General features: G+C 35.6%; 1 protein-coding gene across 5 annotated transcripts in view; it reads left to right on the top strand.

Moving 5' to 3' along the window:
• Positions 1-17,637, top strand: part of ARHGEF3 (Rho guanine nucleotide exchange factor 3) — a 130,761-nt gene that overhangs the window by 13,906 nt on the left and 99,218 nt on the right. For all 5 annotated transcript variants that reach the window (XM_083795672.1, XM_083795671.1, XM_083795674.1 and 2 more), the window contains one exon: positions 268-363. In XM_083795672.1, coding sequence (XP_083651798.1) covers positions 268-363 — 96 coding nt within the window. The remainder of the gene's footprint in view (positions 1-267; positions 364-17,637) is intronic.

The following is a 17,637-nucleotide window of genomic DNA, read 5'->3' on the forward strand; positions in this document are numbered from 1 at the left end:
ACTCTTCTGGCACCTATTCAGAAAAATAAACAAAAGACAATCAGTGTTGAGTTTGGCACAGCTAGCAAGTCCACAAAACTGCCAAATCCTTCTCAGTGTATTTATCCAATTAATCCCATTGATTTAGGAGATTTACTTAAGTGAGTAAAATGTACTGTATTTGGTCTTAAAGGTGCTTGGCCTAAAAGGTGGGTTTTCTAGTGAATTAGTAAACACGTTTTTCACTTATATTATGGTCTTCATGTTTTTGTTGTTGTTCCTTTGTAGAAAAAAGATGAATTCTGAAAGCTCAGCACTTACCATGAATAGTCCTGCCGTAATAAACCAATGTGCCAAAGGAGGAATGGAAGAAGAAAAAGTTTGGTAAGGAAGCTTTATTTCTAATTTTCTGTGAGGTTAGTAGACAGCTATCTTGAGAGACTTAGGTTTTGGTTTTTTTTTAAAGAAGTACAAGAGTTGTTTATGTTGGAAATATTTACATTAATTTTGCATTATTTAAATAGAATGAAAATGAGAAAGGAAGTTTTTATTGAGTTTTTTGAGTTTTTAGCAGATGACCATGGGGCTGTGGTGTCATGGGGGATGGGAAATGGAAAAAGTCCTGTTCACTTCAACAGTACACCAGTTGTACTCATGGAATCTTTCACATATGGCAAATGTCTTAATCTCTCAATGCTGTTGCTATGCTTGTGCTGTGCTATTACTAGTAGCCTTCAAAGTGCTGCACAGTTGAGAAGTCAGGCTTGTGGTTTCCTGAAGTTTGTGCCCTAGGAGACATTAAAAAGTCAATAGTTTATACTTGTTATAAAAAAGACTTTATACTGCAGGAAAATAAATGCAGTTCAGTCGTAGCTGAGGCAAATTCTTATACTTCAGGACAATTTATTTGTGAAAACTGTCTCTGACCATGCAGTTTTTAGCACCTTGTTTGGTGTTTAGCACCATGTTTGGTGCATGAAGGGAACTGGGTGTTGGGAAGGCACTGAGGCATTTCAGCGGTGTTAGTGGGGACCCTTTATTGAGACCCTGCTGATTTCGCTTGCTGTTTTTCGCTAGGGTTTAGCTAGGATTTTGTTACGTTGTTTTCTACATGGTAAATAAGCATACAAATTTATGCTGCAGGGAAAAAAAAAAAAAAAAAGAGACCTACATGGACAAAAAGCTAAAGTACACTGTTTTTCTAGTCAAGGAAATGATCATTAAAAGCTCTTTATGCTAATGAAGCAAATAAATACTAGCAAATGAATGTTATATTTCCTGCTGGATGCTTGTCAGAAAATCATGTAGAATTTTATCATTGTGTGTGTTTTGTGGTTTTTTTTTTTTTTTTTTTTTAATGTGATATTCAAAGAAGTGTCATGATACCTGGACAGTAATTTTATTTTTTATAACTTCTCCCACTGTTCTACTACCATTTCTGGAACATCCTCAAAGCTAGAAACAGTCTTCAGATGAAGGAGAGGGATGTGGAAGACTTAGGGACTTCTTTCCGCAGCCTACAATGAGGGGTGGAGACTTGACACATACTGTTCCTATGTCTCATATCATTTTCTGTCCTACTTGTGGTATTGAGCAATAAAATTTTATTTTTGTCATGGCATTTCTTTGTAATGCTTAGTAACAATACTTAGTAATGCTGACTAAAATAGCTGGAGAGTACAATTTATGTTACCGAGTATTTGAGTATCTCGAATGAATGAATGGTACGGTGTGTTACATGTTTAATTGACCTTAAAGAAAGTGGTGGAAAATACGAGAATTTAGTTGTCTATTATGTCATGTGAGTGGTATAAAAACCCAGGTTATCACTTAGTGTGAATTGCAGGGCCTGTGCTGAACTACGAGGAGATAAAAATATTTAAGCTAACTCTGCCTTGTATCTTAAAAAATAAATAAAGAAATAAATAAAAAATCATTTGAGCCTATATGTCAGCCAACAATATCACTTTTATTTTTGCTAGCTTCTTATTGTATAAATAAAGATCCTATTTATTAAAAAGGTCATCATGTTTGCAGTCTGTGGATTTTGTTTGGTTAAGCTTTTGATTTGGGAAGCTGAATAGCAGTCTGATGTGCGTGTCTGGTATAACTGAATGCAGGATGTCACTGACTTCTTGACTGTCTGTGACTCAGCAGCTAGATGGTGGGTGCAATAAATTGTGAAAATTTCATGTATGTATATGCAGAATATATTTGAAATTTTCTAAAATCTTACTTTTTTTTTTTCTTGGTATCGACAGGATTTTTGAGAACTAGGGCTGAATAAAGACTGTTTTCCCCAGCCTAATGAAGTATAATGTTGTATCATTGCTGCATTGTGCATTTATTATTTTTTCATTGTCTAGTTCTTCAAACAGTCTAAATGATTTAATTGAGTCAAAAATCTTCAGAGTAAAAGCCCTGAGAAAGATCTCTTCTAGCATTTAAACCTGACTTACGATGCATGTAATAGGCTTTGATTTTGCATAAGGTGTTCTACTCAGGATGCCTAGAAACAAAGGAAAGAATAAATAATTGGCTGATAATGATTTTTTCACTTGTGGCCAGTGACACAGATTATATGCAACAAATTTGTGGTGGAAATATCCAAATTACTTGGTATTTTGTGAAGTTTCTTAAGTGCTGTAACTACATGTACATGTGTTGTGTGGATTTTATTGTATAGTTTGTTCACTGAAAGCATAAAGTTGATAAAATGTCATTCTGCCCTTTTATCGAGGCTAGTGTAACAATAGAAGATGAAGTATAACTGGTCACACAGTATGAGCTAGCTAGAATTTTGAAGTTCTTGGAAAGGAGTACAAGAAGGAACAACTCAACTTCAGTCTCACAAAACTGATTATGGGTGTTGGGAATTCTTCAGTTTAACTACTTTGCTGAATGGAAACAGGATATTGGAAATCTTATCTGCTTTCTTTCTTTAGAAATGATATCAGGTTATAGTCTTTTCTGGTATGTGGTGAAAAAGTTTCTGAAAAAACAAAGATAAGAAACTTAGTTACTATGGGATATTTGAATTCAAGAAGCATCTGCTTCTATATTTGCATGTTCTAACTATAAATATTTACATATAAATAAGAATAAAAAAGGAAGCATCACAGACTGAATGAAAGAAGCATAAGGGGAATATTTACATCTTAATTTCCTATTCAAGTAATTGCTAATGAAGAGATAAGGGAAAATGGCTTCTTGATAGTATGCCAGAAGTAGCAAGCTCTGTGAGCAAAATCTGTACAGGTACTACTTGTTCCTTTAATTTACTTAAATATATTTGAATATTTTGCTTTCAGTATCTATCTGCCCATGCCCAATGATGCCTTCCAATAACAGTAGCATTCCAAATTTGAAAATACTCTTTGCTTCAGCATCTGTGTATGTATGTCAAGCTGTGTAACTTCTGTTATGCAATTGAATACTTACCTCAGTAAAATACTGTCTAGGCATCCTCATATTGTTTTTCAGTGGATTTCTATGGATTTAGCTGAATTGTTATTATGAGGTAAGTAGCTCATTTTTGGGAGCATGGGAATGCAGAGGGGAAAGGAAGTTCTGCTTTTCTTCCCGATGAAGAAGAGTAGCTTTGACCCTCAGAGGTGCTGGCCTAGCCCAGCCTGCTGCTGTTAGAGGTGAGATGCAAATGGGAGCGCTTTCCACTTTCTGGTCACTCCCATGTTCTTGCTTCTACTGAAGTTTCGGCTCAACATTCTTTCCAGTCATCCTCCTCCTTTCTCTATAATACCCAACAAATGATCACTTGTAAATAGGAATATAAATAGAGTCTAGCCTCTTTCTTCCAACAATCAATCCCACAGGGTTATCATCTTTTTTTTCCAGCCTTTGGGTGGCTGAGTCCTGTCTTCTGGTCTTTCCTACTGGCAATGGGAGTTCTTTTCCATATTCCAGAAAATACGGTTTTCCTTAGCATGGCTGCTGACTTGTTACTTTTTGTCGCTTCAGCACCTCATTGTAATCCTTGATGCTTTTCTCCTGTGTCAATTGTAGGATTACAAAAGTTAGAATTTTTGACTACCATTTTTTTTCAGCTTTAGATAAACACAAGAAAAGAAACTTACTTAGAACTTACCTAGCAGGTTCTTGCTTTTTAACTTTAACTTATAATAGATGTGTTGCAGAATCTCTTGCATTTACAGCTGCCTAGAAGCAGTTTGTTGGCATAAAGCTGAACCACAAAACTAGTTTGTGAAAATGCCACCTATACCTGACTCCTGAACAGTGTTTAGTTAAGGCTGATACTGGGTGGAGGGGGTAGTCTGTAGAACAGCCTGGACTTTTTTTTTTTTTTTTCCAACAGATGGTATGGATTGGTATCCTCAATGGTTCAGTTGCTTGCTTTTGTTTGAAGGAAGACGAAAGTCATTTTTCTATTTCTTCATAATTTTGGATTAGGCTGTTATTGAGTAGAAATAGTGCATTTTGATTGCAAAAGGACTGCAAGGCTCCACTTTTATCAGTGTAAGTTGGGTACTTTTCTGTCGTTATCAGTGCCAAGTACAAAAGAGTTGGCAGAACAAGGGGTGGAAATACTCTTTATCTGCTTCGTTTCAAAGTCACCTAGGTTAACTAAAACAGCTTTTAACAGTAGTTTGAACTATCAAGGCTGATGTTATATTGTGGCAGATGAAAACTTCATGAGAGTAAGTGGTAACGACACTTTAAACCGTCCTGGTTATTTTTGTGAGGATCTTTCTCCCCCCTTATATTGCATAGCCATTTACAAAATTGGCTGCTCTGTTTCATCGGTGTTTTGTATCTGCTTAGTTTGGTACCTCTGCAAGATAAAGGTCCTTGAATTCTCAAACTTGCACTGCTTCATTCGGTTCTATGGCTTTCTTCCCCCCCAGCATATGTAGCCAAGATTATAGCAGCAAAACATGCTGTTAGTAGGAATAATGTGACTGCTGTAATTTTCTGATAACTAGAGGGCACCACAGCAGAGTTCATGCATAAGCCAAATTCAGCTGTTCTTGATAAGCAGAAATACTGATAAATTCAGCTGATACTGTTGATGTTATGACCATTCATTATCTGAGCCAGTATGGAGCAATACTTGAGCAACTGAAGGCCTGAGAGCCTTGAAATTTTAGATGCTACTGATTTGGCAGATTCTCAGTTTCTTAATGTTGAAAATTGCAAGAAAGGAACTAAAGATAAGGGAGCAAGTGGGAACTGTGTCAATTAATCTACGCTTAGTATGAAACTAGCTGGATGGCATGTTGTTTTCAAAACAAATGTGCAGGGGAATTGGAAATCTTCTAGTTTTTGTTATTGTGTGTGGATTTATGATGTGCTTCCTCTAGGCTGGAAGAAGTCTTGCTGGTCACTTTGTCTTTTTGCACAAAACTAAATCAGGAACTATTTCAGCTGTTTAAAACTAATAATTGAAATTTGGGGTTCTGGATCTCTCCCATCATTGAGTTTGGGATGCCTTGTTTTTCCTTTTCTAAACCATCTGCCATGTTGCTTATTGAATATGCAGCACTCTCCTATTTCTATGACAGTCACCATCATTTTTAAAGCAAGTCTCTGAAAACTGCCTCTGACATCTGGCTTTGCTGACAAAAAGGGCTTGGCTGTCCCTTTCCCTAGGCAAGGGATGTGGTATGTTGCGGAAAATAATTAGAAGCAAAGTTGTTACTTTTACTGTTGTGATTTTTATTTTTATTTTTTTATTCAGGACCATAGATAAGCAAATAGAAAATTGTAAAACAGAAAATAATTCAATGAAACATCAGAAATATTTATTTCTCTTTTAAAGGAGGAAAACATCAGGGAATGAGGCTTTGCAATATCTGGCTTTTGTGGTGAAGCTGATTTAAGCCTCTTATTTGCTTGTTCCTCTTCCTGCCATTGTTAGCCATCACTGCTGTTGTGCCAATAGAGTAGTGAGCTGCTCTGTGAATTAAATGAAAACAATTTTGGTTAAAATAGATCTCCTTTTGGGAAAGTCAGTTTTTATTTCAGTAAATTCATGTAGCACAGCCCTACAATTAGCTGTTTGGCACAACTCAGAGGGTAAAACTGCAGTAAGTATGGGGTAGGGCACATAGTGATCAAGGAACTGGGGACTTGTGGGGTTTGCTCACTTTACTAGGACTTCCTTTCCAAAGCTGATGGGTTTTATCCTAAAATAGATGGTCAACAGAGTTACAAAATATGTATGGAAAGAGTAATCTCAATTAAATTGACTAAATTTCATACTTATATTCTGTAGATAATTATTCATTATTAAAAAACATTAGCTCAGTGAATAAAAATATCCTTCTCATCTTTATTTCTGGTGCTGTTTCATAACTGGATACGGTATCTGGAATGCTTGTTTTCTAGGATTTGTAGGAGCTTCATAGGTGAACATTACTATTTTAAAAGTGAAAAATATTTCTGGCTTCAAAAATATACATGCAGTTTCTAGCTGTGTGGTCAAAGAAAGGAGGTAGGCCCATGTAGTGATTCAGATTGGGCTCATTATCTGAGTTTGACTTCAGTGAAGCAATATGAATCCATTCATAAGAATTTATAAAGCCAGCTCAAGAATGATGTAGGCCTACTTTAAAGACATTTTTCTTCTTATAACTGAATCGCTGTTGTCAATTCTTAATATTGTATACAATGTGTCACAGAAAAGCTAAACTTCATATAGTGAAAACACCCGGTTTTTTTAATAGTGTGAACAGCATGCAGTTCTGTTGACTTTACTGGCACTAATTCTCTGTAAAATTAACTCATGAGTGAATTTTTAAGCCAAGCTTTTAAGAACAAAACTTAAAAGCCTTTTCACTGAGAAGAAGACCAGAGTGCTGAAGGCTGAGAATTTCATCACCCTACTTAAAACAGCACGTTTTCTTTGGGAGGGTGGCCATTTTTACAAAGGAATATAATAAAGGAAATACTGAGTGGCAAAAAGACAAGTACAAGTTACTATTTAAAACAGAAAAGTGTGCAGGGTGAGAGGAGGGGAAAGTAAGATATATATTTACGTAAGACTTCAATTGCAATGTAGTCCACTCTATCCATAGTGGTTTGTTGTTCTGTGCTTGAGCTCTGAGCTCAGTTGTGAAGCACTTTCTTTCTCACTTCTGTAACACTAAGTTCTTAACAGCTGTTGCTGAGCTAAGCCTGTTTTTAGTCATTGATTTATTTAGGACCCACCAGGTTTACAATTACACAGCTAGCTTTTAATGTGATTTTATCTAATACGGAAAAATGGTTCTACAGTGTAGTTCTGCCCAGTGGCTAGGTATCAGATCACTCCAGGAACACGTGGGTTATGTTAATGTCTGTTGATAATTGTTTTATCTGAGCTTTAAAATTTGGAAGCTCTTTGATATAGCAAGAGTTATTCTGAGGTAGTGTGGAAACCAAAATTGAAGCATAATACTTAAAAATTCATCTGCTGTTTTAAAGTAAAATAGAAATAAGAGTCAATTGAGATTTAAAAAGATGCTGGAACTGACATGTTTATGACTTGCAATGTAACAGTAAGATAGGAAGACACTGGTGAGCAGCCGAAAATCTGAATTTTCATGATGAGGTAGCGTGTAAATACCTCATGGTAGACGCTTACCTTAATGCATATGGTTTCAATCACATCGCACTTCTTCCCTAAAGAGGATCAGAATAGTGTAGCTAAATTATTGCATACTATAGCTCAGAGAAAGACAAGTACTCAAGCTGACTTGTAGCTTGTGTGGGAAGTGAGGTTTCATGACATAAATCGTAATAATTCTGTTGCAGCTTTTGCCAGCTGCTAACTAATGGAGAAAGAGTTATGTGTCTGGAATTAGAGTAAGGAACTAAAACGAGTTTTACAACTTTCACTGTTTCTTCTGTATCTTTGTTCCGTCAGTAAAAATGAGTCATCCTGAAGAACTGAATTAAAATGACTCTAGTCAAGTGCAGTTGAGCTGTAGATGGTTGTGATTACAAGAGGCGCATACATGTTTGGAGAATACAAGGTTACAGTGTTTGCAAAAAGGAAGTCCCATAAATTGCAGGTTGGCACTTTAGGTAGTCAAAATTAATTTTATTTCGAGAAGCCCTGAATTAGCTGATTTCTAGTAACATCTCAGTGTGAAGACAGGAAATACTCTTCTTGGAAAGTTTAAGAATATTCAGGATAATTAGCATAACCTAATAATTATGCCAGGCTATTTTAATAAAGCAGATACATATTTCTAAAATAGATTTGGGTGATTTTAGTAACAGATATATATTTTAAATTACTGCTTTCTAAACTATTTTTTCTAGTTTATTTAATGTACTTCTCTTCCCATAAAATGATTAGTACAACAATTGAAAATTGTTATGAAGGAATCTCTCAAACTGGGACTTGCAGCCTGAGAGCTAGTCCCTTAAAGGAAGTGGGTGAAGATCCAGGAGACCAACAGAAAACATGAAGAGGATGACTCATATCAGCTTCCGTAGCACACCCAGAAATGGTGAGAGATGAGAAATGTTGAAATGGTTAAAGTAAGAGCAGTTGCCAACTGCTGACTTAAGTCTCATGCAAACATGAAATGGGCTTTGTAACAGAAGAAAATATTTCCCAGAGGCAAATACAAGTTTAAGCATACATTTAGTCATCATGTCTTAAAAAAACATGTTCTGGATTTTATTTCTTCATCCTGGATGGGATCAAAAAATCTTGACTGCTGCCTTAAGAAAGGAAGAAGAGTTCAGCGTGCATGCTGGCCTGAATCTGAATCCCACAAGATGGCAGGCTTGATCTGAAATTGAGGAGACAGGCTGTTTCCTCTACCAGGCAGAGGAACAAGTAGCAGTCTCTGTTGGGAACTCACTGGTGTCCCTGTGGTTTGTGATACTCCACTCTCCCCCCAACTGCACCCCCCCCCCCCCCCCAGCAGCTTTATTCTGGGACTGGATAAAGAGAGAAAAGTAGAGGTGAGGTGAGGCAGTTATAAATTGCTTGTTTCAAATGCAGTCTTACCGGGATATGGCTAAGGCTGTTGTTTGTAGGTAATTAGTGTTTTTTTTTCTTTTTTTTTTTCCAAGAGCTTTATTTCTTGTTTTCTTTTTTTTCTTGGTGAAAGATGATCACTCCCCAGACTCTTGGAGAAAACTGTCATCTGTATTTTGTACATGTGGTTATATTGTCTCTAGGTCACACTTCAAATCATGCCTGTTTGTATTATATCACGCAAAACACTTGCTATGTGCTCAGTTATTATTTTATTATATTCTACCTGCATTTTCATGGATATGTCTCTATTTTTTATTATAGCTGTTAGTCTAGGGAGTTAGAACAAACATTTCTGAAATCCCAAATTGGTTCCAATTCAACGTCAAGAAATTTTTACCCAATTAAAGGTAACACCATCTTTAGGTTGCCCTCAGTGGTATTTTGTTTATGAATGCATATTAGTGACCAGTGACATTGCTTTTATATTCTGACATACAAGTAAATGGAATGTTCACAAAGAGTGCATCAAGAGAGTGAGATATATTTAGTTTTTAAAGCTGAAGAGTGTTGAAAAACTGTAGGTTTGGTTACTTGGATTTAGGAAAGGAGTAAAAAAATCTATCAGTCTATCTATTACTAGAAGTTTCTGCATGACTTACTGAAGGGACGTATTGGTAAAATCTAGAAAAAGTATTTAATAAAAAAGTGTGTCACTGAACTTTGTTGTTTGTCACCCTCTCGGTACAATAATCATTGAAAATGTGAAGGCAAATCCATATGGCTTAAAGAACCAGACTTCCTCATTTTTTGACATGTTAAGATTTCCCCACTACCACCTGTGGGTGAGAGAAATGCATGCTGACAGGTTGAGGCATAACACAGGCGTGGTTAGGCTTGGATCACCAATGTCTATAATTAATAAATATCACCGTGGAAGGGAAGCCTCAGCATCTCTGACCAATGTTTTGGTCATCTGCAAGTTGAAGTTGTGATTATAGCAGATCAGAAATTTTGCAGTCTTGCAAATTTAAAATAAATCAGTTTGTGTAGTTTATAACAGATGAAATTTGTCATCAGTTTTGATTTTTTTTTTTTCTCATGCTATTGAAGGTTGTCTCATTCACACTGCATTTTGGTACATTTTCTTTCTCTAATACTATGTGGAAAAAAAAAAACAGAATTGCAGAAATAATAATACTTACTCTTTGCAAAATGTGAAGCATGTTAAGGAAGGTAAAGAAGACTTCCTCCTCTCTCCTTTATAACATTCCAATAACGTTAAAAATAGCTTGTGGCAATAGCAAATTAACAGTGATGAAAATTGTGATGTTTTTAGGTTGACTTAATGCCCTTAATTTCCATTTATCTCCCGAAGATGTTTAACTAAGACCAAATTAAATATCTGATGATGTGATACTTGAATCTTAAACAGTTTTTGTTGGATTCTGTTTTAACAAAATTGTGAATTTAAAGAGTTGGTCTTGCAAGTGAAGGACAAAAAGCTTCTTAATAATCTGATCCATATACCTGAAACTACCTTCCATAAAGTTTCTAGACTTAGATCTCAGAATCTCTGTATTCTGATACAAGAATTTCACCTCCTTGTCATTTATTTCCCATCTGATAGCAGGCCATTGTAATCCTGACCCAGCTGATGGCAGCAGAGGGGATGTTTAATTATCTTTTGCATATATGCTTCATTTTGTTAATAAAGTGACATTTGGTGGGTCTTGCTGGAGAACAGAAATGGGTGAATGAGAAGCAAGTTTTATTTGTAAACAAATGTTTTCTGCATGGAATCAGATATTGGAACAAACAGATACGTTTCTGGACTATGTGAGACTGGAGTGATTCTAGGTGTTAACTGAATATTTTCAGTTTGCATTTAATGGTGCAACATTTTCATTTTGTTTCATGGAGATATTTGAATTAAGGAGAGTATTTTGCTCATCAAAGCTTCTTTTGTGAATCATGTTATAAATGAAAGGCCACGGTTATTAGGGACAGTGGCTCAAGCAAAACACTGAGTTACTACTTCCAGTTTTCACTAAATCCGACATCAGCAGTTAGGCATATCAATGTAAACTTCAGTTTAAGTAAAAAGAAACACGCAGCATTTCCTGTACTGCAGTAATACAAAAGTGTGAAATCTTATGGAAGGGGAAGGAGATATGTGTTTAAAAAAATTATCTTTAAGCAGGTAGATTTTATCCACTTAGACTTGTTCCCTCATAATTGTAATTCCCTCGTGGTTTCATGCCCACATAGTGGCAAGCACTGAGATGGCAGGGGTGTTACACTGCAGCCTTCTAGCTTGCACTTCTGTTGGTCAATCATAAGGTCTTCAGTAATGAGTCATTTGTGCTGTAACCTTTATGACAGTGAAAGTATTTTAGGTCTGACAGCAACACTACGTTCATCCATTTGATGACCTTGCAAATGGTAGTGCTTATTGATACAGTCCACCATTGTAATTGTTGTTCAAGTCCTGCATTATCTTCTGGTGCTTTTTCTCTGTCTTTTACATTAACCTGTTCTGCCCCACTGTGCTCACATTTCCATTCATACCAGGATTAGTATTTTTGTTACAGGTACCTGTAATACGAAGTTAATCCTGGTAAGAAAGAAACCATTCCAAAGTATTCAGAAAGCATAGCTCAGAATCTTTAATAATTAACTACCCTGATCTTTAAAGCTGCCTCTGAAACCACTGTAGTGGACGAATGTAATTTCTATTTCACCAGAGAAAAATCGCTATTTTTTTCCCAAAAGTGATTATGTACTTTAATTCTCTTTCTGTAGAGGGAGCTGGTGATAAAGTTTGCATTGAAAACACAAATGACGTTTCTATGAGAATATTTGAACATCGCAGTATTTGGAAACAAACGATCAGAAACAAAAGGCTGAGTGTAACTTAATCTTTCCTTTTTGTGGGGTGAGAGAAAGGCTGGAGAATATGCATTGGTTAAATTTGGTACGCTTTCCTGTGGGGTCCTGAACATTTCTAGAGATAAGAGTTTTAAGAGAGGATAATTTGAATACATTGCTTTCAAGCTGGATATCTTTGGTCACCTGCAAAACTCTTATATTCAAAAGATAGCTTTTCTGTCATGTAGTGTCATTACATTGCCTGAAAATTGTACAAGGAAATCTCCAACTAAATCTGTAGATTTGTTTCTTCTAATGTGGAAAAGAAAACCTGGACTAATAGTAAGTATTGAAAACTACTTATAAATGTTACAGAATATCCGCTAATATTTGTTAGATGTAAATGTGCAGATACATATATATTTATATGTATGGATATCATCAGCACTCTGCAGTATGAAAGCCTGTATGTAACAATTTAGAGATGCATAGGAGGCAGTGAAATCCACCTGCTTTCTAGATAGATTTTATTTTATATTTCTGACACTAAATACTTAAATAACTGACTTCAAGTTTACCTTTTAATGCGGAGACTTCTTTAAAAAAAAAAAAAAAAAAACAATATTCTGGTAAATTCATTGGGAAACAGAAAGCGGCTGACTTTCCTAAGAACACATGCTTTTTCCACCCCGAATTTGAACATAAATAGCATTGTAAGAAGCATAAATTAAAATTCAGAGAAGTTAACGTGATCTGTAGGCAGGTATGTAGGTACTCTGTTTCCTGCTGTATCAGTCTACTGTGTTGTAGTCACTGTGGTGATGGTCGGAAGCTAACTATTTTACTCGCTGTCCACTTAGTTATGACTTTGTTTAAAAAAATGGTTAGTAAAACTATATTTAAAACTGGGGATTCAATTACTGCTATACTTATGAGTGTGGAAGAAGTTTTGTTTGAATAAGGCTCTTGTTTAGCCTGGAAAATTACATCATAAAGCAGGTGCTATCAATTTATTTCTTGCTGTCTTCTCTCCCACCCCCAAACACTAAGATTAAGATGGTTTTATTTTGAAAGCTGTATAATGTTTTTATATTTCATGCACCAAAATATAAGTTGTATGTGATCAGATCATTTAAAATAAATCACACTACATTTTTTTAAAAATGGGAATCTTTTAAATATACTGTTATAACAATTTTATTGCTGCGATTTCATTAGATACATTCACATCAGAAACCTTGCATTGTTTTATTTATTACCACAGCAGAACACAAAAGATTTATTGAATCAGAACTGGTCCCATTTAGGCATATTTCCATCACGGTCACATCTGTTATTTGTGTAACTTATTGTTTTAAGTGAAAGCACAGTCAGCCAACTACAAATCAATAAGTAATTTGTATCAAAGTGCAGACAGAAAATTATGACATGCATTTACTGCACCCTGGATTACAGAACTGTCTGTCACATCAAATTTGTTAACGTGTTTTTTTTTTCTGACCCCAGATATCCTCCTTTTCCCAGATTGATCACTGAATTAGGGAATCCATTCGTCTTTCTCCCCTGTGCTGTGTTGGTGTGGGGCATTCCGTGGTGAAAAGTAAAATGGTGGGAAAGCTCTATTTCCATACAAGTGGAAGAAAAAATAGCAGAAGTTTAAAGGCTAAACTATAGTTTATCCTTAAACATTGAATTCTATTTGCTAAGCTTCTTCTTCTTCTTCTTGTTATTATTATTCCTGAAATAACAGAATGATGATAAAACCCTCCAACTCTTTTCTTTCAAACTGTCAGAATATGATCTGGTGAAACTTCTACAATGATGTTGCCAATTGACTGTGATGCCTGCTTTGCAACATCTTCCCGATCAATTCTTGTGGGAGATAAAGCAATCTAAAACTTTTTGGACATCATATGGTAAATCCAGAGTTTAAATACTATTTATATATATATTTATTTATTTTGTGTGGACTTTATATTCGATGATTTAAAAATTATTTTCCCACTTTCATGTTTCTTTTTTAATCTGCAACTCATCTGGCACAAGCCAATGCTTTTCTGGTTGGGTACTCTGTAATGGGAAACTTAATTGATTTTTCAGCAATTCGTTTCAAGACAGGTTTGAAATGAATCATTAACTTTTTCTCGTGCTGATTTATATTTCATTATATTTGGAAGATCTTTTATATACATGTGTATTCATCATTTACACTTTGATTATATACAAGGCAACAACAACAAAACCCACCAGCTTTAATCAGTATGATTAAACCCAGGGGGAGAGGAATTTAGAGGGAAGGTTCTCATCTGTTATGATAGATAGGCTGCTTAATACCTGTCCATTTGGGATCTTTTTGCTTTCAGTTTACTGAAGTAGGAGCCTTTCCAGGAAATTTGAATTTTTCTGTATCTTGCTATGAGGATTTTGTATGTAAATGGAAGGGGAGTTTCAAAGAATAATCAGTGAAAAGATCATAGAGCATAGTGACAGAAAGGTGACTGCATTACAGCTCTTATATTTTGCTCAGCAAGGGGATGCATTTACCAGTGGTATATGAATAGATATTTATTCTTTTCTTTTTCTGTGGTAACCATGAGTGAATTTAAGAAATTTATAATGTTTTAGTTTTAGTTCAGGCTTAGCCAAACTTCTTTGATTTACTAATGTTTGTTCTTTGGTTTGAATGACTTAATAGTCTTACAGTACTTGGTTTTATGGTAGGTTTTTTTTTTAGTATCTGTGTCAAGATATTCTTCTTTTCCTCCTCGAAGGTTATGTATGTAGGCTATGCATGTGAGGTTGGACTTTTTTGACCAGCAGTGTCCTTCTGGTGTGTGTTTGCAGTTTGCAGAGTTCTCTTCTGTCATCCTGAGGATGCAGAGTAGAGCATCACTACCATATCTCATTTCCGTTTTACAGCTCCTAAGTAGCCTATTTTCAACAAGAAAACTGTCAACTCTCTATGCTGTACTTTACAGAACTGTATACAGTAGGTTTGTTGCCATAAACAAAATAGATATTTCTTAGATTCCTCTGTTAATGTGGCAGCTTCATGCCACTAGAGCAGCTGTCCCTGCCTCCCTGAAGGCCACTGTTCTTGAATGTTAATGCTGTTCATTTTTTCTTATAAACAGTACTGGCAGGACATAGGACATGGTCAGTTCTTCTGCTACCATTTTCCTGTTTCAAGCCTTTCAGCAATGGAGTCTACCTAAAGAAACAGCTAATTGTCACAGACGGTGGGTAGGAAGATTGACAAAGGACTCTAGAACTGACAAATGCTTGTTTTGGACTCTAAAACCCTGGTGTCCATATGTAAAGAAATTGGATTTGTGTTGTCAAGTTCCATCAAAGCTCTTGAGTATTACTTTGCTGACCATTTCAACCTGAGCTGTTTTAGTGACCCAAATAATACTTTTTGCCCAGCAAGCAAAACCTTTGCCCAAGGTTTTTTAATGTACCTCTATTTATTTGAAAGTCAAGTATCTAGAATTTCAGATTATTTACATAGTGACTCATGCTCTTTGAGATTGTCATAACACCCATTTTAAACTGTATATTGTCAGTTAGACCTTGTAAACTTGGGTGCAAAGACCAACACTCATGATATCAGAGTATGCTTAAAATAAATATTTTCTATAATAATTTAGTGCCTTAATATTATTTTAGCAATTAGTTAATACTCAAATGCACTATCAATACAATTTTTTTGTTTGCTGAGCCATTTGATAACAGTAGATGTTATTCATTATAAGTGTATTGCAACTCTATACTTTCCAGCAGAGCAAAGATGCAACTTTTGATCAGGATTCCTTCTAAAGACAGTTTGAAAATACTGTATTGTTTCCATTCTGAATCTTGTTTTCAAACCATGCTCAAATTTAAAACTAGCATCTTAAAGCTTACTGATTCCCAGCTAGTCTTTATGAGACTTTTGAATAAAGCCCTTAATAACATTTTTAAAATTTTGGTTAGTGTTGAGGTAGGTGGTTGGGCTGTTGGACCTGAGCTTTGTGGGTCCCTTCCAGCTGAACTATTTTATTTTGTGTCATGTGTCTTCTATCTGCATCAGACAGTGTTAATATGTTTCTTCTGTGTTTTATATTTAATGCTTAATATTTTTCACTTGCTAGTAATTTAAAACTTTTCTCTCTTGAGATCAGTCATGTGACTTTATGGACTTTGGGAAAAATCATTGTACTTTTTTTTAATTAGCCCTTCTCAGTAGGACATAAGGGGGATTAGGAGTTGGAAGACATGAAACCAGTTACTTTGCTTTTCAAAGTACTCAGAAAAGTCAGATGTGCAAAAGGGTGTACGTGTGTGGTTTAAAGAACATGGTTTCCTCAGGAAATGGTATGTGACTTTGCTATCTGTCTCTTGCTAGTAACTTTTCTACCTATAGTCCAGTTTCATTTTTAAAAAGAAAATTAAAAAAAAAAAAAAGAAAATCAGAGACAATAAGGATAAACTCAACTCAAGTTTTAACATAATGGTGTATGGGTGGAGGTGAGATGCACGAATTAGCACAGCTCTGGTGAGGAAGGCTGCCAGAGCATAGCTAGTTCATGTTCTTTTGGCAGGAGGCTAACAGTGCATGTGTTGCTCTGAAGTAACCACAGCCTTTTCATGGCAAGAGCGTCACTGAGGCAATGAGGGACATAAGAGAGTACAGAGTGCAGGACACAGTGCAGGGCCTGCTTTCACAGGAAGCCAATCTTCATCTGACTCTTGCAGAGTCTCATGAGCTTGTGTATGTGGCTATGAGGTGGTGTCTGTGTGCAACAAGATGATGCCTCCACTGTCATTATGCATGCTCAGAGCTATACGTATTCTTTATGTTCTGATTCAGGCCATGTCTAAAGCGAGTAGTTTCTGCATGTCAGAGTGAATCTTCAACTATATTATAAAGTTGTTACAAATCATTAAGTATTTTCATGGCAAAAAATGGATCCTGTACTAGTGTATATGGATGAGAATATGCTAATACGTGCAAGGGCTTGGGTAAGATGTGTTTGTGCCATACACACCAAAACATTAACACAAATGTTCTGGTTTTTTTGTTCATTATTTTTTGGAAGAACAGGTAGTCCAGAATCACAGCAGTGCGATTTTTAGTGATGTTGATATATTAAAATCATTCATTATTTGGTCTGTTTATTTTTTTCCTACAGCATAAATGTTCTTAAAATAATGTAGAAGTACTGTTCTCTTACTGGCAGTAATTTTTGCTTTAAAATGTTTAAAAGTAATGTTTCTTACAAGATTTTTCTGCTTTCAGCCTTCACTCATCACTACTTTTTGACCCTTAAGTGCTTTCATTGCATTTATTTTGGGGGACATCTTAAAGCAGGTAACCTGCAGCCATAGGCCTGAAGCTTTGTTTGACTTGGTCTTCTGTCGATAGCAATGTACAGTCATACATTTGGAACAGATGCTGAGAATGCATGTTACGAGGCAAAGAAAAAATAGTTAATTCTTGGTCTTGCTGCCCTGACATTGTACTTCAGGCAGATGCAAAGCAATTAAATCCGTATATTAGTTATGAGATTTGTTATCAATTACCTTAAATAGGATAAAATAAGAAGGTTATAGGCCTTATTGCTTCCAGACACTGACAGACAGCCTTTCCTTGAAAAAAAATTATCAAAACTTTCTGTATGATCTTATAAAGTGATGTTGGGCTGAAATTGCTGTCATGTTGTTGGTGTTTTAACATGCTAGAGGCTAGAAAACAACTTTGTTTTGCTGGTAGTGGTTACTGAACATTTTCTGTCGTGAATTAATATTTTGAATGGAGCTTTCATGGCATGATAGTTTCAACAGGTTTT

This window comes from Anser anser, assembly GCF_964211835.1.
Source record: "Anser anser genome assembly, chromosome: 12".
Lineage (NCBI taxonomy): Eukaryota > Metazoa > Chordata > Aves > Anseriformes > Anatidae > Anser > Anser anser.